The sequence below is a fragment of the Micromesistius poutassou genome (assembly GCF_964030765.1).
Source record: "Micromesistius poutassou genome assembly, chromosome: 6".
NCBI classification, from domain to species: domain Eukaryota; kingdom Metazoa; phylum Chordata; class Actinopteri; order Gadiformes; family Gadidae; genus Micromesistius; species Micromesistius poutassou.
Window position 1 is genome coordinate 1,084,111 of NC_140276.1, and position 20,520 is coordinate 1,104,630.

General features: G+C 52.4%; 1 protein-coding gene across 1 annotated transcript in view; it reads right to left on the reverse strand.

Moving 5' to 3' along the window:
- The window catches only part of kdm3b (lysine (K)-specific demethylase 3B), a 25,112-nt gene extending 5,484 nt beyond the window's left edge, over nt 1-19,628 (reverse strand). Inside the window, 20 exon segments of the mRNA XM_084469862.1 lie at nt 65-195; nt 386-476; nt 654-825; nt 1,991-2,176; nt 2,178-2,288; nt 2,838-3,094; nt 4,566-4,887; nt 5,291-5,418; nt 5,618-5,725; nt 6,658-6,810; nt 8,218-8,432; nt 11,793-12,003; nt 12,831-14,160; nt 14,540-15,223; nt 15,705-15,764; nt 15,918-16,042; nt 16,203-16,308; nt 16,471-16,584; nt 17,289-17,456; nt 19,086-19,628. Coding sequence (XP_084325988.1) covers nt 65-195; nt 386-476; nt 654-825; nt 1,991-2,176; nt 2,178-2,288; nt 2,838-3,094; nt 4,566-4,887; nt 5,291-5,418; nt 5,618-5,725; nt 6,658-6,810; nt 8,218-8,432; nt 11,793-12,003; nt 12,831-14,160; nt 14,540-15,223; nt 15,705-15,764; nt 15,918-16,042; nt 16,203-16,308; nt 16,471-16,584; nt 17,289-17,456; nt 19,086-19,310 — 4,897 coding nt within the window. The 5' untranslated portion in view covers nt 19,311-19,628.
- Between the last annotated feature and the right edge of the window lie 892 nt (nt 19,629-20,520).

The window sequence follows — 20,520 nt, forward strand, 5'->3', positions numbered from 1 at the left end:
GCTAGACGCCCTGAATGTAAACGTAGTTCTAGGTGTAGGGTCCGGCCGCCCCTCCCTCCCTCACCGTAGGCGTTGTACATCTTGGGCCCCAGGTCCGGACGCACGAAGAAGTTGGGCAGCCGGGCGGCAAGGTTCAGCCGTCCGTCTCTCTTGGTGTACTCTGGCAGGGGCAGGTTGTCCATCAGGTCGTCAAACCTGGAACACATTTGAACGGAGGAGGAGGGAGGGGGGGGAGGGAGGGAGGGAGGGGGGGGGGGAGGGAGACGTTTAACGAGGACGTGTACATGTGCACCGTGGTGGTACCATAGAGCCAGGGAGCGGAGACGGAGACGGAGGTCGGGGTGTGGGAGGGCGTCGTGTGGCTGTAGGAGTGAAGGCCGCTCACCGCGTGGGCATCATGTCCCGGAAGTCTTCTCCCGGAGGCCAGTCCTTCAGCTTCAACACCATGGGCTGCCCGTCGCTGCCCTTCAGGCGTCCTGCAGTCACACACACGCGTGAAAACACACACGCACACACATTAAACACACACACACACACACACACACGTAAACACACACGTGTACACACGTTAACACACACACACAGACCAATTAGCCACCGCACAAACCTCAATAGACATTTTTTCATTTATTATTAATTGAGAAATGACTCACTTGAAATGACCTGGAAGCCGTCCCAGAAGTCCCGCACCTTGACGTCCGAGATGATGGAGCAGTTCCTGCAGTTGACCAGGTCCACGTCCTGGTCCCCGAACTCCTTGCTGAAGGCGTCTGGCTGCCAGAGGTTTCCCTTCAGGCGCTTGTGGATCCCCGACACCAACACGGGCTGCAGAACAGAACAGAACAGAACAGAGGGCCGGTTACACTCAACCCTTTGTCTGTTTTAGTTAATGAGAATCTAATGCAGGACAGCTGCGCCTGCGTGGCCACTCAACCCATTCCACGTCTGGGAAAGGAGTGCAGTCCCAATCTGGCAACCCCCCTCTCGAGTCATGAGAGGGTGCATCTCTGGTCGTGTATCTCTGGTCCGGTTCCCTGCTGTGAATACACTCACACCCCCACATCTCATCACCGCTCCCACATCGATTGTAATGCAGTCGGCCAGGATGGGAAGTTCCCAAACTAGTAGAAACGTTGCAGCTGTGTCTCTCCCAATGCACAAAAGGTTTGTATTTTACCTGTGAGCGCTAGGGATGTGAATAACTCAAATTTTTCATGGTCGAATAATCAGTGGGTGGTTATGAACGAATAATCGATTATTCAATGTGTGCCGACATTCACAAAGGCAGCCATGGATCACCGGCAAGAAATCACTTAATATCTTAAACGCAGAAAAACTAACTTTAACAGTGATCAGTGTTTGGGTTGTATGCATATATATTAATATTTATGCTTGTGTATTGTGTATGTTGTCTTTCTGTACATGATTAATAATAATAAAAAAAAAAGCTAATAGTGCTACAGAACCAACATTAGTTCCGTCCGTTAATTCTTGTTTATTTAAATGGAGAAAAAATGTTAACGGTCCAAATGTTAAAAATCGACTTTGACCCTCGGGAACGAATAACCGAACAATCGAATATTCTGACCCATCCCTAATGAGCGCGCGTGTTTTGCGTTTATGTTTACGGGAACAACCCAACAGGTATCCGACCCTCTGCACTAACCCACGGGAGGGCTGACGGGCTGAGGCTAACGCCTCGTACCCACGTGTACACGTCCGTCGACGGACAAGAGTGGGCGTGTCCGACGCATGGTCGGTAAAACACGATCTGCGTATAACGCGATCTGATTGGCCGACGGATCCGTCGCTGCCTGAAAAGTTAAACTTTTCTCAACTTTTGGACGCAAAGAGACGGAGACCGATTTGACGGACGGGACCCACAATGCATTTCAGGGGGGGGCGTCCCCACGTAAAGTCAATGAGATCCGTCGACGGGACAGTGCACAGTGGGGTACGAGGCGTCAGCGCCGGTGAACGCCTTTCTCACCTGTCCCTGCTTCCAGCACTCCCTGAAGATCTTCCAGTTGTTGCCGTTGCTGGGGTCCTGCAGGCAGAGCAGCCGGCCGTCACACAGCCAGGAGTGGGAGGTGTGGGGGTCCAGCACGCTGAGCCCCATCACGCCGTCCCGCCGACCGCCCAGCAGGCCCAGCTCCCCGCCCTCCGAGGCGCCGCCCCCCCCCCCCGCCGCCGCCGCCCCCCCGCCGGCCCTCCGCCTTCTTGGTCTCCACCACCGAGGCGATGATGTGGTCCAGGAAGTCGGGCAGGCTGCTCTTCAGCTTGTCGCCCTGGGGAGACGCGAGAGAGAGAGAGAGAGAGAGAGAGAGAGAGAGAGAGAGAGAGAGAGAGAGAGAGAGAGAGAGAGAGAGAGAGAGAGAGAGAGAGAACCGGAGGCTCACTCACACGTGTGACGGATGCATCTCTGAGTCCCACTGCAAGGGCTCTGGATTTAAACTTAAAACACGCCGTTTAAAACAGAGATATGCATCCACCCCGAGGAAGGCAGAATGCAGATGAGTCTAGCTGTGCAGAGTCTTTGTTGCAACTGCAGACCCTCGAATGAAAAGGCTTTTTAAAACTGCAAACCAACCAAAGTGCACCAGACCTGGGATGATTATCGCCTAGAATTTGTGGTTATCATTTTCTTACACACACACACACAAACACACCGACACTCTGAATCTTTTTTTAATATCCACCTGAGTTGCATCAAGTCTCATCAAAACCTCTAAAACCTACAGACTGCACAGCCTGTCTGTCTGTCTGGAGGACACACAGGTCATATGAAACAAAACCACGAGACGTCGCCGCCGCCGCCGCCGCCGCCCCACACTTACGCCTCCCGAGTTGAAGACGGAGGGGAAGGGCACCCCGCTCTCGCCGTGGCCCTGGGGTAGCCGCCCGGGGCCCGAGTTCAGCAGGTCCCTGAGGCTGGAGCCCTCGGGCTTGGGCTGGGCCATGCTGCTGCCCAGCAGGAGGCTGTTGAACAGCTTGGGGCTGGAGGCCGAGGGCCTGGAGCGAGCGCCGCCCAGCGAGTCCAGACCAAACGGCGGCCGGCTGTCTCGGCTCATCATGGAGCGGAGGGAGCCGGAGTCTGGGGGAGAGGGGGAGGGAGGGACGGAGGGAGGGAGGGAGAGGGGGGGGAGAGAGGGAGGGAGGGAGGGAGAGAGGGAGAGGGAGGGAGGGAGGCAGAGAGGGAGGGAGGGAGGGAGGGAGGCAGAGAGGGAGGGAGGGAGGGAGGGAGGGAGGGAGGGAGGGAGGGAGGGGGGGAGAGAGGGAGGGAGGGAGGGAGGGAGGGAGGGAGGGAGGGAGGGACGGAGGGAGGGAGAGAGGGACGGGGGGACGGAGGGAGGAAAGGAGGGAGGGGGGGAGGGGGGGAGGGAGGGAGGGAGGGAGGGGAGGGGGGGAGGGAGGGAGGGAAGGAGGGAGGCAGAGAGGGAGGGGGGGAGGGAGGGAGGGAGAGAGGGAGGGAGGGGGGGGAGAGAGGGAGGGAGGGAGGGAGGGAGGGGAGAGAGGGAGGGGAGAGAGGGAGAGAGGGAGGGAGGGAGGGAGAGAGGGAGGGAGGGAGGGGAGGGACGGGGGGAGGGAGGGAGGGAGAGCGGGAGGGAGGGAGGGGGGAGAGGGAGGGAGGGAGGGAGGGAGGGAGGGGGAGAGGGAGGGAGGAAAGGAGGGAGGCAGAGAGGGAGGGAGGGGAGGGAGGGAGGGAGAGAGGGAGAGAGAGAGAGAGAGGGAGGGAGGGAGAGAGGGAGGGGAGGGAGGGAGGGAGGGAGGGGGAGAGGGAGGGAGGGAGGGAGGGAGGGAGAGGGAGGGAGGGGGGGAGGGAGGGAGAGAGGGAGGGAGGGAGGGAGAGAGGGAGGGAGGGAGGGAGGGGGGGAGAGAGGGAGGGAGGGAGGGAGGGGGGGAGGGAGGGAGAGAGAGAGAGAGAGAGAGGGAGGGGGGGAGGGAGGGAGGGAGGGGAGAGAGGGAGGGAGGGGAGAGAGGGAGGCAGAGAGGGAGGGAGGAAGGGAGGCAGGGAAGGAGGGAGGGAGGGAGGGAGGGAGAGAGGGAGGGAGGCAGAGAGGGAGGGAGAGAGGGAGGGAGGCAGAGAGGGAGGGAGAGAGGGAGGGGGGCAGAGAGAGAGAGGGAGGGAGGGGAGGGAGGGAGGGAGCGGAAAGTCAAAACGAGCTTCTTCACGCCGTGTTAAGCACACGCACGGAAAACGTCCAGGGATAACAGGTTAACCGTGTTCCACCTTTGACGTAGTCGAGAAAAAGAAAATACCATAAACATGGTTTATGTTTCGGAACGTTTGCGCGCTCTCGAATCCTTTTATGACATTCAGGCAACTCATAACTCACGGAAACTCATATTTTTAAACCTCCGATTTTTTACGAGAAGGCTTTTAAGGGAGCCCTATAATTCACCACCTGCCGTGACAATCAAACAACGGTAATATATATATATATATATATATATATATATATATATATATATATATATATATATATATATATATATATATATATATATATATGTGTGTATGTATCGACCCCCTCCGGTCCGGCCACATTTCCACTCCTCTCCACCTTTCGTGTCGTCCTTGGCCTTCTGTGTGGCCAGGTCTGCCAGCCAGTGCAGGGCGGAGCTGTTGCCCTCCCCTGTGGAGGCCCCCTTGGCCGGGGCCTGGCCGCCGAACGCCGCAGACGGTCCGCTGGTGCTGCCCACCGTCTCGCCGCCGCCGCCACCGCCGCCGCCGCCGCCGCCGCCGCCGCCGCCGCCACCGTCTGACGTCACCGCCGCCTGCGTGGGCTCCGGCTTCACCGCCGACGTGTCGGCCTCCGATTTAGCGGCGTGGCCGACCCCGGACGTGGACGCCGCTCCGAGGGAGGAGGAGGAGGAGGAGGACTGCTGGCAGAGGGGAGTGTCGTGACGTTATGACCACGTGTCGGCCGTAATGCGGCGTTACGGTAAATTAAACTGCATTTATATCAGCGCTTCTTTTTATCCAAAGCGCTTCACAATACTGCGTTCAAACGTTCACCCATTCGTGCACACGGTCGCCACCGCCGACGACGGCGACGGCGTCGACCGTGCAAGGCGACGGGAGCAGTGTCTCGCTCGAGGACACCTCGACACTCGGCTAGGAGGAGGAGGAGGTCGGGGGATCGAACCAGCAACCTTTGCGGTTACCAGCCGACCCCCCCGCTCCACCTCCTGAGCTTGAGCTTACTGCCGCCCGCGTCCATGAGGAGGGGTCGGCGTTGGCGGCGGTCAGGGGGGGGGGGGGGTCGGTGCGGCTGTGCGACGGTACCTGGGTTATGCCGTTGGGGCCACTGGGCCGCACCAGGGTCTTCCCGTGCCGACTGGTGCAGGGGCAGTTGGCCTTGATGCCCCACTTGCCCCTCGCCGAGTGGACCATGTCCCCGATGTTGTAGAGCGCTTCAGGGGGGGGAGAGGGACACACACGGTCGAACACGTAAAGAGTTGGACATTTTGGACATTTTCTGTCAGCACCGAATACTGTGAATGAATGGTACTGCCGATAAACTGATCATATCAGAACAGGTTAGTGCATCGTCATTTGCTGCAGAAGCATTTGGAGCGGAGTGTGTAGCAGCTTCAGTGAGGGCGCCCATACCTGCGCCAGGTATGATCTGCGTGGGCATGAGGTTCTGGGGCTCGTGAGGCTGGCCCTTGGCGCACTTCAGCCAGGCGAACACCTCGTCCTCTGGACTGTCGTCCACGTCTGAGGAGAACAAGGTTACTTTTTATATGCTTTTTTTTTTTTAACGAGACGCCATTTGACAGGACCGACCGGTCTTGACAGTGTCGCAAAAAACACACCAAGCTGACGTTTTTACATTTACATTAAAGCAGACGCTTCATGAAACTAGCGAATTACAAGCGCGCACACACACACACACACACACACACACACACACACACACACACACACACACACACACACACACACACACACACACACACACACACACACACACACACACACACACACACACACACACACACACCATCGATGTCCACCATGCAAGGCAACAGCGCAGCCTAGTCGGAAGCAGTGAGGGTTACGCGTCCTGCTCAGAGACACCTCGACACTCGGCGGAGACACAGATCGACCCGCTCTCTACCTCCTGAGCCAAGCCGACCCCCCCCCCAGCCGAGCCCTTGTACAGGGTATCTGCAGGTTTCAGCAAGTCAAATTTAAGACTTTTTAAGACCACCTTGAATGAATGCACCTTGAAATGAACCCAAGCATAGCATGTGTGTCACTCAATGAGACTCATTCAAGTTGACTGTTTGTCTGTTTATTGAACATAAAGTGATACTCGGTGCTCTCTGGTTCAAAAGCTGTAAGTACAAGTGCAGTTTAACGGGGTGTTTCCGACCAAGTATCTAGCAAGAAAAAAGCCTCTCTCTACGTGTCCTTCCCGAAAAGTCCCACGAGAAAAATAAAAAAATAGTCCTGCCCCGACAAATTTAAGACCTTGAGTTACAGTATTTAAGACCAGCATATGACATTTTTAACGAATTTAAGACTTTTTAAAGGCCTTAAATTTAGAAACATGAATTTAAGACTTTTAAAGACTTTTTAAGGCCTTAAATTTAGAAACATGAATTTAAGACTTTAAGGATGCGCGGACACCCTGCTGTGCTCACCTTCGCGGGGCCGGTTCCGTCGGAGCCGGTAGCAGTCCAGACACACGCCGAAGCCACACTTGCGACAGACCCAGTGGATGTTGAACAGGGTGGTCTCGCACACGTCACACATCTCCCTCACCCCCCGCACGGCGCGCTTCCACGCCACTTTCTCTGAGGAGGCAGAACAAACACGACAAGACACGCTGAGCGGTGTTGATGTGTCGCCTTGTGAGTGACACACACACACACACAATACGAGGAACACACAACGTCGTTTTAGACAAGTCTCCAAGTGTTGTGTTGTTTAACGGACTGAATATAAAAAGACAATTCTGGAGGCTGTGCGTGTATTCTAAGCCCCCTTTCAAAGACGGAGCGTAACCCAGGAATGTTCCGGAACATTTCCCGGAAAATCGGTTACGTAAAAAAGTGACGTAAGTAAAGTAAGAAGTAAGAAGTAAGTACGTGAAGTAAGAAAGAAGTTATCCTAGTAATGTACCATGAACTACGTATGAAAAAAAAAAAAAGGTTTTGCACACCACTACCCAATATAATAAGAAATCGTTTTCCTTTGGGTAAAGCAGACTCTTAAAGATTGACAGTGCAATCTATAAACATTACCACTGGACTTTTCAATTACATGAGAAATGACACCGGGGGCAGATCACATCTGACAAGACTCTGAAGCCGTTTCTCAATACCAAGTACACAGACTTGGAAGTACGTACTTGGCAAGTCCGGACTTTCAAGTACAGACTTCCGAGAACGCGAGTACGCACTCTGCAATTGGAACAGCAGCGGACTCGATGATGCATTCTGGGATATTTAACAGTCCCAAGTCCACACGAGTCACCTCCGATGCGTCCTCGGTAGAACGGCCTCATCGAGAACGCATTGAGAACACTTCCGGGTTTTACGACAGTACTCGCGTTCTCGCGTACTTGGAATTGGAACAGTGCTTGGGGCTACCACTGATGCCGTTTACCGAGAACGCAAGTACACGAGTACTAGGCATGGGCAAAATGATTCTTTTCCGGGAATCAGTTCTTTCAGTTCCCTTCACTATCACAAATCGTTTGTTTGATTCGTTCGTTCAGTTTGTTAAGTTATATGGTCAGTTACGTCATTTGGCGGGGCATCTCAGGTGTCTGGCCTCACCACTTTGCTTTTAAATATGAGGTACGCCCGCAAACGGAGCCTTTAAAACCACCAGAAGGTCTCAGACAGTGACGGTGCTCGGGAAAACAGCTAATTTCTGTAGCATTAGCCTACGACGCCGCTCGAGCATTACGTGTGTGGTTTGAGAACGTTTTAGACTCAATCAATATGAAGTCGAAGGGAGACGAAGCTCTGTTCGTTTGTATCTTTTATTTACCATATTGATTGAGTGACCATATTTTTATTTTATGTAAAAAAAAAAAAAAAAGGAATCAGTTCTCTTCTTTTTGGGAATCAGTTCTCGTCGTTCACCTTCGGGATTCGTTCGTTCTGACCGAATCGTTCGCGAATCGCCCAACGAGCCTAACGAGTACGCCTAACGAGAACGCGAACTGAGAAACGGCCTGTAGAGAGACTCACGGTGCGGCTCCACCAGCATCATGGCCTCCTTCTCGGACATGACCAGCTGGCAGAACTGGTCGCCCACGTTGGCCAGGATGTACTTGGACGTGTCGAGGTCCAGGCCCTCCTGCACCGCGGGGGCCGGCAGCCACAGCCCCATGGCCATGGAGTCGCTCTGCTGGGGGCTCAGGAAGCCCTCCACGCGCAGGATGCCTTTCCTGGTGAAGGCCAGCCTGGACGGGGGGGACAGAGGGGGTTAGAGATGAGCTCCAGGATGGGTGGAGGTGGGGGGTGGGGGGTGGGGGTGGGGTGGGGTGGGGGGGGGACAGAGGCGGTTAGAGAGGAGCTCCAGGATGGGTGGAGGTGGGGGGTGGGGGTGGGGGGTGGGGGGGGGACAGAGGGGGTTAGAGATGAGCTCCAGGATGGGTGGAGGTGGGGAGTGGGGGTGGGGGTGGGGTGGGGTGAGGGGGGGGACAGAGGCGGTTAGAGATGAGCTCCAGGATGGGTGGAGGTGGGGGGTGGGGGTGGGGGGTGGGGGGGGGACAGAGGCGGTTAGAGATGAGCTCCAGGATGGGTGGAGGTGGGGGGTGGGGGTGGGGTGGGGGACAGAGGCGGTTAGAGATGAGCTCCAGGATGGGTGGATGTCTGGACCGGTGGTGTTTCAACTGTGGGTCGCAGGACCGCCACAAGCATGGTTTTAATATATATTTTTTTTTCTTTGAAAGAATATGCAGTACCGTCTTTATACCGTTTTATTGGATAATTAGTATGGTATGACGGGGGAGGAGATAAAAAAAAAAGAGGAAATGTATTGACCGACATTATCGTGTTAATTAAAGACTCACTTTTTTGACATGGTAATGACGAAGGGAAAAACATTTGATGGGTCCTGGGACAAAAGTAGCTCTCGGGTTAGGGTTGGGTGACGGAAAGAAAATGTCCCGTAAAATGAACACCTGGTCTAGGCTCTATGTGCTTAACAGGATTAAACTAAGTGCATCTAAACAACAATTGCATGCCGTTTCTCTCGCACACATGCACACACAGGGTGCCCTCTACTAAGACTTAGCATGGTCAAATCTGATTAGTCACGCCAGACCCATCTTTGACTGATCGTCCAATCATACAAGATGTATTTTTTTTTATATTTGGCTCAATGCTTTTTTTCTTGTGACTTTTGCCTAATCAGGTTTTCCCACAGCTGTCCCACACTTAACCTCCGCTAAACCGACGACGACCGCCAACGAATTATGCGTTTCCACATAATAGAATAACAGCAGCACTATTGATTTTAGCAGAACTGCGTTCACTGATTGATAGAAACATTTGACATCGGGTATGGACTGAATTTACTATATATTTTTTTTTTTAAGCTGCCAAACTTTAGACGTTTTTGTATCAATCTAGAATGTGCTCTACTTCAAAAATAAAATGATTGGATAGTGAACCTGCAATCACACCACACACACACACACTGAGAGACACACACACACACAGAGACACACAATCCAGGGTTATTGCCTTGACCAGGGAACTAATGGAACACGGAAATCCATTCCTCCAAACAACTTCAGGGTTTAGAGTCGATTTCGCTCACATAAAGCATAAAACTTTATGTGAGCGAGAAAAAAACACAGTACCATCACTGCGGCTACAAAAGTGATCAATGATATACTTGTTGCTCTCCATAAAAAGCAGTACTAGTGCGTCACTTTTTATTGATCTGTCGAAAGCTTTTGACACTGTGGACCATGCGGTTCTAAAAAATAGGCTTCTTTGTTTGGGTTTGTCAGATCATAGTAGTAGTTTCCTGGTTCACAAATTATTTGAGTGACAGGACTCAGTGTATTAAATAATTGCATTATTAATTATAATCTGAATTTGTGAATGTCCACAAGGGTGTGCCACAGGGTTCGGTATTAGGACCCCTCCTGTTCATTATGCAACATTGAGTTGGGAAAAAATGTGTTTGATGCTAACATGCATTTTTATGCCGATGACAGTTATTTGCTGTTTTGGATCAACTCATGCTAAAGCTGTTGAATCTCTGCAGAGAGCTTTTGATGTGGTCCAGCATACACTGCTGCAGCTAACACTAGTCCTCAATGCTGACAAGACTAAACTAATGTTTTGAAACACTAAGAAATTACCTCAAATTGTCCCCAGTGTCCAGGGAAATGTCATAGAGGTGGATCATATGTACAAATACCTCGGTGTCTTGCTTGATGACTCCCTCACCTTCAAGCCCCATATTGACAATCTTGTGAAGAAACTGAAACTTAAAATTGGGTTTCTTCTTCCAAAATAAGTTTTGTTTCTCTTTTGGAGGTGAAAAAGCGGCTTGTCACTGCAACTTTTTTTTATCCATTTTAGATTATGGGGACCTGGTGTATATGAAGGCCTCAGCTAAATATCTATGTAAGATTGACGCTGTTTATCATGCATCGCTGAAGTTTATTACTAACTGTGGAGCCCTGACCCATCATTGTGAACTGTATTCTCGAGTGGGATGGCCTTCTTTGTCCACCAGGAGGCTGGGACACTGGTGCACTTTTATATACAAGGCCATGCTTGGACTAGTGCCCTCCTACATCTGTAATCTAATCACACAGAGAAGTGTTGATTCTTATGGTTTGCGTTCAAATGATCAGTTGTTGCCGTCTGTTCCATTTGCCCGCACAGAATTGGGGAAAAAGGGCTTTCATGTACTCTGCTCCTTCTACATGGATCACGCTGCAAAAAGACAGATAACAATAACAGAACTGATCTCTTTGAATGCTTTTAAATCCCGCCTGAGAGCGCTTGAGACGACCTCCTTTACTTGTAACTGTTTTTTTTTTAATTGTAATTGCTGTCTGTATTAGGGCTGGGCGATGAATCGAATTTTGATCGCGATTTCGATTTCAGAGTGAAACGATCACCAAACTAATATAATCTAATAGAGTTGAATTTTTTTTTTTTTTTTTTATAGAAATTGCAGAACGGCTGGATTCATATCTGGACTTTATTTTCTATTTGACCATTCTGTGTATATTTTTGAGGGGAAATTTCAAAGTTACAAAGTGTTTTTTTTGGAGAGAAATTATGAATAAATGCATCACATTTTCAAACTCAAAAATAATCGTTTTGAATAATCGAGATTTAAATATTGACCAAAAATAATCGTGATTATGATTTCTTCCATAATCGAGCAGCCCTAGTCTGTATGTTGTAACTGTAACTTTTGCTGCCTGTTGGCCAGGACTCCCTTCAAAAAGAGGTTTTTAATCTCAATGGGACTTTCCTGGTGAAATAAAAGTTTAAATAAATAAAAATAAAAAATAAACGTGACCATCATCACATCACAATAAACGGAACACATTGTATTGACCATCAACATGCGTCCACAGAGCCCCTTTAACCCTGGGGGGGGGGGGGGGAGATGAACAACGCTCATCATCACCACACGCCCCCCCGTGTGTACGCCCTCGCACGCACACACACACACACACACACACACACACACACACACACACACACACACACACACACACACACACACACACACACACACACACACACACACACACACACACACACACACACACACACACCTTCGGAAGTGGAAGAAGCGGCAGGCCACGTTGGGGTCGTCGTCCCCCTCCGTGTCCTCGTCGCGGTACTTGCGGTAGCGCTCCAGGCGACACTCCCGGCACTTGTGCAGGTGGGGGGCCACGTTGATGCAGGAGCCGTCCTGCAGGAACGACTCCCCCGACTGCTTCAGCCTCCGCACCTTGGACTGGTCCTTCAGCACCGACTGGCCCACTGCGGGGGCACAGAGGAGCACCACGGGGGGTTACGGTTACTTCATTGGAAAAAAACTAAGCCGCTTTTATTTCTAAGCGACTTACAATAAGAGAAAGTGCCTATATCGATGGCGGTTACATCTAGAGAAGTTCCCATAAATAAGCCCTCTGGGGTTTCTTTATCTCCCACCCGTGCATTTATGTATATCTATGTGTATCTTTTCTTTTTGTGATTTTGTTTATCTTGCACAAAGAAATAAAACTAAACTAAAACTAAACTAAGTTCCCATAAAAAAATGTTCCCTTGCCGATACCCGATTCCTGAACTCGAGTATACCGATATACCGCATCTAGCATTGTAATAATACTACTATTACTAATAGCACTTCTTTTTATTGAAAAGGTTCTCTTAAGATGACGGCAATGTATAGTCGGTTCACTTACTGTCGACAATAAACATTTTCAAACTAGATCATTTACATTTATAAATTATAATAAAACATTTGTATGCTTGTAGGCAAGCGTGACCGTTCACGTTTTTCCACCTTGGTAGCTCGACCACACATACTGTAGGTCGTAGACGGACGCTTTTCCCGCTCAGACTTCCCACCTCCGACCGTTAACGAACGCAGCATAACGCCGCACGTTGTCTGCGATGGCATCGGTTCGGCGCATAGAAATGCGTACTACTCGCCGATACCCGATACTGCATTTTAGGCAGAATCTGAGGATTTTTACGATACTGGTATCGGTATCGGAACAACTGTGGTTATATCACAACTCGGGGGGCCACAGGGGCCCCAACGAGAGAACACGGGTTTACTAGACGCACGGGGGGGCCCTTACCTTTGAAGGGCTTGGTGCGTGGTCGGCCCTTGGGCGCCCCCACCGTTTTAGACTTGGGCAGCATGCCCGCCTCTTTGGCGGGGCCCGGCGGTCTCCCCGGGCCGGGCCCCCGCTCCGGGCCCTCCTCGTTCTCGCTGAGGTCCGACAGGTCGCTGTTGATGCTGGAGTCCGAGTCCCTCTTGGACGACTGGCCCCTGTCCTCCAGGTTGAACTTCTGCGTCTGGCTCTGGTCAAAGTGCCCGGGGGCCTCGCCGTGTCCCCCGGCGCCAGACCCCGACGTGGAGGTGGGCTTCTCCGGGCCGTCGCGCTGCTCCTCCCCCTCCCCCCCTCTGGGCTTGGCGGCTCCCTCTCGCTCCTGGGGGGCCCTCTGAGAGAAGACCGGCGCCGGGGACGAGGCGCCGGGGGCCGCGGCCGACGGCAGGGCCGCGAAGGCGGACGCCAGCATCCCCTTGGGCGGCTCCGCCATGGTGAACAGGTTGGGCTTACCGTCCGACGCCGCCGCCGCCGCCGCCGCGCCGGAGCCCTCCGCCTCGGCGCCGGAGAAGCCGGCGAAGGAGGCCGTCGGGGGCGTGTCCCCGTAGGCCAGGAAGGGGTTGGCGGGCTCCGTGGAGGCCTGGAGGAACAGGTTCTGGTGGCCGTCCTGGGGGGTCGTCGTCGTCGTCTTGGTGGAAAGCAGCCCCACGCCCCCGACGACGGAGGCAGAGGCTCCGTTGCTACCGACCCTCTTGCTACCGGCGGCGCCGTGGGGCCCGGAGGCCGGAGCCTGCGCGGTGGCCAGGGCCGCCCCTCTAGTGCCTCCGGGTCCGCCCGGGCCGGGGAAGGGCGCGGCGGCGGCCTTGTCTCCGGAGGGCTTGGCCAGCACGCCGTTCCCCGCCGGGTGGTTCTCAGGCACTTTGGGCTGCTCCTTCTGGGAGCCGAACAGCCCCGCGGAGGAGGAGGAGGAGGAGGAGGAGGAGGAGGAGGAGCCGCCGTGGGAGCCCGCTAGCAGCTTCTTCTGTCCGTCCGCGGCCTTGAACAGGCTCGGGGGCTCCTTGCCCAGGCTCTCGGACACGGCGGTGAAGTAGTTGGTGTCCTTGGGCGAGGTCTGCACCGCGATGGGACTCTGGTTGGGGCCGGGGTTCTGGGTCATGCACTGGAAAAACAAGTTCTGGTCCTGCTGCGCGGGCTGGGCGTCCTTCTTCTTGTCCCCGCCGCCGCCGCCGAAGCCGAAGCCGAAGGGTCTGGAGGGGTCGGCGGCGGCCCCGTTGGTCTGGGAGCTGACCTCCCCGAACACGGGCGCCCCTGCGGGCAGGCTGGCCGGCGAGCGGAAGCCCAGGTGAGTCTTTGAGCCCTGCGAGACGAGAGGACGCAGCCGTCACAAATAAATCCATGGTGTCATTTTTCAATTCAATTCAATTTGTATATCGCTTGATCACAGGTACAGTCTCAAAGGGCTTAACGGGCCGTATATTTACGACCCTCCCCTGACCCTAGCCCTCCAGAGGGGGGCTAGGGTCCCTAATTTGGCAAGAAGAATTCCTGAAGAAGGAACACAGAGTGGGGGATCCCTCCTTCCAGTGATGATCAGGAGTGCAATTCGTGTCATAAGTGACACACACACAAACAGGAAAAACATTTTTTAAAATCGGGTGACGGGGTGATGCTGGCCGGTAAACCATAAAAACAATAAAAGATCAACTGTAGAAGAGTTGGAGCATTCGGACACGTACCTCCGTCTGGTTCCCCCAGGCAGGAGCTTTGGGACTGAAGGCCACAGAGGGGGAGAGCGCGACGCTGGCTCCGCTGCCGTGGGAGGACGAGGAGATGGTGACGGGGCCGGGGGACACCAGCGCCGCCGTCCTGGGGTACGCCGGGGGCTCCGCCAGGGGCACCGCCGTGGAGGCCTTGTGCGCGGGGCCCCCGGCGACCAGGCTGGGCATCTGGCCCAACGACGGGAAGGAGGTGTTGGAGAACAGGGAGGGGGCGGGCTTGAGGGGCGGCGGCGTGGGCGTGTGGGGGGGCGCCGTGGTGGTGGAGTCCGGCGGCACGCCCTGCGCCGCGGAGAGCGGGCGGCCGTTCTCCTTGACCTGGCCGGAGAAACGCGAGGCGTGCGATTGGTCCACGAGGACGGCGGCGTCCGGGGACTTGGAGGTCCCGTTCTTGGCGGCGGCGGCAGTGGCGGTGGTGCTGCTGCTGACGCTGTCGGCGCCGGCGCCCTCTCCGGTCCGGAGGCCCGGCCCGTTGGCGGCGGCGGAGGCGTGGCCGGCCTCGCCGTCCGCGGAGGCCGCCTCGCCGGCGCCCTTGAAGCGCTTCAGGTTCTTCTCGTCCTCGCCCTCCGAGGCGGAGCGGCGCCGGCGCCCGCTGTCCACCTTCGCCGCCTCGCTCTCCTTCCTCCGGCGGGCGTTCTTGCCCAGCTGAGAGGAGGGACAGAGGAACCAGGGAACAACGTCGGGGGGGGGGGGGGGGTGTCAGCACTTAAAAACACATTGTGGTTGAAAACACTTGATTCTGATGACGGTCGATAACGTTCCAAATCGTCGCGCCACAAAAGGTAAACAATGGTGCAGAACGAGTGGATCGATCAGATGTTTCCGTGACAACGGCAACACAACGTGCTCAAAGCACCGCGGAACAATTATGTTAAGAAAAAAAAACAAATTATCTCGTGTATATATATATATATAAAAGTAACTCTTATCTAAACGTTGTTGGTAGCTGTGGTATAACTGGACTAAACCACTCAGGGCTGAGCAAGGGGTGTGGTGATGCATCCACGGTTGTTGACCAGTGCCAAAGTCAGCCCATCGTCATTTATACCTTACCTATGAAAACCCAAGTAAACACTGACAATGTTGTTTGCAGTTATACGACATTACGTTTCAATGACGATCTTACCTCCTCCTCGGTGAGCATCACGTGAATCACACGAGGATCCACCATCTGGTTCTCGTCTTCCTGTGAGGACAAGGAGAACCACTTAAATGACAAGAAAAAAAACATGACCCTGATGTATTTTAGCTTTGGCCCGATCCCTGGCCATTCGTTACCGGCCACTTTATTTTAGATTCAGTTTCCATCACAACTTAAGGAATGCGTCTTCCTGCGTACCATGTCCATGGTGATCTCCATGATGTGTGAGACGGGGTCATGTTGAGACACCAGCCCGATGGCCCATCGCTCCTCAAATTCAGGCTGGTACACTCTAACCCTGCGTCCCTGAATAGTGTACGACCCTGGGGACGGACGGACAGACAGCACACACACTTTGAACACCTCGACACCTCGTCAATATTGTGAAGCATGAAGTTGCTACGTTGAACATTTCTCTACTGCCGACGTCGTCCGGCAAGGAGGAACGTCGGATGGATTAATTCGGGGGGGGGGCAGACTCACCCTTTCTAAAGATCTCCTGTAGCTCAAAGTCACTGCGCCAGCTGGAGATGGCAGCCTGCAGGGCCGGCTGTTCCAGCACGGAGGAGTGTCTGAGGTCTTTATCGAACTGTAGGCGCGCAGAGGGAACACCAGTGGGAACGTTGTAATGGCACAACAGCAAGGAAAGTTCACTAGATGAATCCGGTAAAGGTTAGTAGATGAATCTAAATCTCGAGCAGAGGATCAACATTTGGGTTTACCGGCCCTGGTGTTTCAGAGGCCAACATACCTCAAATTTTTGGAGGGACTTATCATCGGGGAGGAATTCAAAATTCCCTTTTCCGAAGAACTCGACAGGAACCACAGAACCCAGACCCACTCTGTCCACTAAGGAGCGAAAGGTCTGAGGAAGAAAACGTGCGTTAGCTACCATGAACCCCTCGGGACACACTGGCACAACCGCAGTTTGAGCAGTCATAGAATTGACCGCGTGAGTACAAAACTATTTTCATACCCAAAAAAGGGTACATATATCAGGAATGTCTTGGTCATGTACCTTTTCTAAACAAGTTCAACAGACTTCCTCTGGTGCTCTGATTCTGTTTCCAGATGCTGGCTTTAAATCAAGGCTTAGTGATAAGGAGGGACAAACGGGTTACGACCCTTTCCAACTACCCTACTGAACAACCTACACTGACTCTGGTAGACCAATCTGTCCGTTTACCTATAGGGCATGCATTTGTAACCGTATGATTGGGTATGGTTAGGGTAAGGGTCAAAAAACCTCTAACCGCCGGTTCCGATCGGTTACTATTCAGAAGTTGGAACAATAGCAGTCGGTGCTCCCCATAGACGGGATAATAACTTTCAGATATGTTGCGTGGGCGCAACCTCCAAGAGGAGCGAAGCGGGCCAGACAACAGCAGACGCAGCGTCGGTAAATCCATCAATGATGATAAGATAAAACAACCGACGTAGAATCTGAATCAATCAAACACGGGCGATTACCGTCCACACTGGCTCTTCACACACAACCAAGTACCGTTTCTAAAAATATAAATGTGTCTCCTGCACAATTCCCGCAGCTGTTTCCAGGTGCGTGCTTACCAGAGCGGGCCAGACAGAAGAATTAGCCGAGGCCGCCGCTGCTGACCCAGTGCCGTTACTCTGGTTCGCCCAGACGATGGAGTCCTCCACCAGCACCGCTTTCACGCCCTCTCCGTACACCTGCACCCAGGAACATTCCTGCACGGCGTTCTCAAACTCAACAAACACCTGCAGAGGGGAAAACACAAAGACACGCATATAGAGGCTGGGATTAGAAAGCAGGGAGGGCTGCTGCATTCACATTAGAAACAACTTATATAAAAGATTGTTCCTTTCGCTAAACAAGGCCCATGTTAAAGCGTAATTGGCAAGATCTTACATTGGTAGGAAGAATAATAATTAAACGTTTTTTAGAGGATGTATGTGGGATTATTAGCATACATAACTACAACTATAAGTTTGAGTTCCAAATCTAAGTCATGATTCTCAACTTTTCAGGAGAAAAAGTTGTGAAACTATGAGACAAGGGTACATATTAGGCTATGTAGGTCTCTCCATTGAAGCTGTCTCTACATAGATCTATCTACAGCCGGCTAGCTAACTTTTATATGTACGCCAGCCACAATTTGTTTGATATGTGGATTGCAATGCAGCAATGAAAAAGAACAGGACTTGAAACAAAAGTCCTCCTGTGTGATAAATAATTTTGCTGAGGTATACGTTTCCATACTAAAAAAGAACAACTTCACGCAATAAGCTATCTCTGCGATGTCCTTTAAATACTGCATGTTGGTGAACATCATTTGCTTGTGACCAATCGTAGCTTGAGAGAACTTGATACATAGTGCATGTGGGCCAACATAATTGACTTGTTACCGATCAGAGCTTGAGAGAACCTCATAGACATGTGGTCGGGAGTATCCAACTTTGAATATTCATCCATTGTATTGGCTGGTTTTCATGATAATTGCTCACATACAAGAAACAAAAGGCAAAACCAAGGATGGCTTTACTGGAGTGACTTTATACTGATAGAGGGTTGTAGAAAGAGTATCATAATGCCCTTAATTTAAACAATTTGTTGTAAAATTCGAGGACATAGGCCTACACCTTGTATATCCCCCTATAATGAAATAAAGCTCAAACTCATGTAAAGATGAAAGCTGCTTTTCTGAAATCGGATAAAATTTTATAAATTGGTTACCATTTACATATAAAGCACATTGGGAGATTCAAATAAACACATTTGTAGTTAGATTGCAAACATTTAGCCAGAAAAGTAATTTTACAATCCTAGTACCAAACCCAAACAAACCATGTTAAATCATCCCTGCCGTAACTTTTTTTTCCCCCAAGGCCCAGAATGAATCAACCCAACGCTGGGGACCCGGACAGCCGAGCCAGGCTCGGCTGTCCGGGTCCCCAGGCTTCTGCCGACCACGACAGCGAGACCCCTCAATGCAAACAGTAACACCGTTATCACAATTGAACAACCTCCCATAAAACACCCCGACCATGGCGTGTTGTCTCCACGGGCGGACGCATTTCACGGCGGAATTTACTTTTTCACCCTCTGAAAAACGCAAACAAAGCGAAGGCCGACCCGATCCCCGGCCTCAAGTTTGGCTCTGCCGTCGCGACTACGACATCCACCCCCCCACACCAACCAGAGACTCCCGTTCATCATCAGCGGTACAAGACATGGACCACCGCACCGACACGAACCCTGACGGGCCTCCGCCGACGGAGCGCACCCTTTCGTTACAACAAAACCACACCGTTCACCATGCACCGTTTCCAATGCGCAGTTCCCAAAATGTGCGAGTGAATGTAAACACAAGTAACACAAACACTCACCGTGAGCCCCGCGGCGGCTTCCCCTCCGCCAGCCTCGGGAGCCGCCAGGCCGATGACGCTGACCGCCCGCACGGTGCCCCGGAGCCAGTCGCGGCGGGGCCCCGGCCCGGCCTTCGGTGGCCCGGGCCCGGCCTTCGGCGGCGGGTCCGCTCCGCGGCTGTCGGGCCTGCCCTCGGAGAGCAGCAGGAACAGTCGCTTCCCGATCAACTCCAGAGAGTCCCCCATGTTGTGCTGCAGGTAGCTCCGCTAGTAGCCGCCACCATGAACGGAGCGACTTCGGGACCCGTGTGTGTGTGTGTGTGTGTGTGTGACGCGGGGAGCTCCGGGTTTAAAGAGGCCGACGTGCGCTGGGGGTTGTTCCGTTCCGTTCCGTCCCCACGCCACTTGATATCGCCCAAGGTTAGGCAGACATGGGCGCTCTCAGGTAACCCGGCGGTGCACCGAGTCGAGACAAAGAATGGAGCGGTACGGGTGTTATTGTCCTCGATGCTAACGCTCCCATCCCGCTCTGTCCGCCATTGAGCCCTGCAACAACCGAACGCACTCCTCGTCGTCGCCCGGCGGCACTGCGGAGACGCGGCGGCGGCCGATTTCGCTGCAACGGCGACCTCTAGCGGCGGGGCTTGGTTACACTTTTTTTTAATGTATACAATGTGCGTAGTAAAATTCGGTTTTATTATGTTTGACTTGTTCAGCTCTTTATCTTGCCGAGTATGGCTCTCATTGTTTTGTTATGTTTTTGGTATATAAATAGGTATATCTAGTACGGTGCGGAATTGAATTGAAACTAATTGCGGTCCACCCTTCCGTTGATTGACCAGAAGGGGGTGCCAATGTGCCGCGAACCGCCCCTTGACATTACTGTGGGCGACCATACGACGTTGGATATTTTTCTAGCTATGTATTATCTCATTAAGACAGTCAAATATCGTAATATAAAATGCCACCTCATCGATCGTTAACCCGAAACTAAGCCTTGAGAACATTAAGTTGAAATCAGCAAGCATAGGCCGAATGTGTAGGCCAATTTCTAACATGCGTTTGTTTATTATTTTGTATGCAACATGGACTCGATCTTTTAACACAGTAGTTCTGCCGATATCGATCTGTTTTCATTCATAAAATATATTCAGTAGGCCAACAACTAACTAGGAGGTAGTGGGCTGGTAGTATGCTTAGCACAATTAAAAAGTAAAAGTACCACCATTTCCAAGTGACGAATCATCAGAATCAATAAGAAACAAATCAACAAGATTTCTCTCACCTTCTTAAACTCCTTCAAATTTATTTATGAAATATACAAGATACACCATAAAGTATGTACAAAATCTCAACATGGTTTCCTATATCAAAAGTGATAAATACAAATCTATAAATCTATAACCAGCTATAAAACCCTGCACTTATTTTTCAAGTGGGATAGAAATTCCAAACA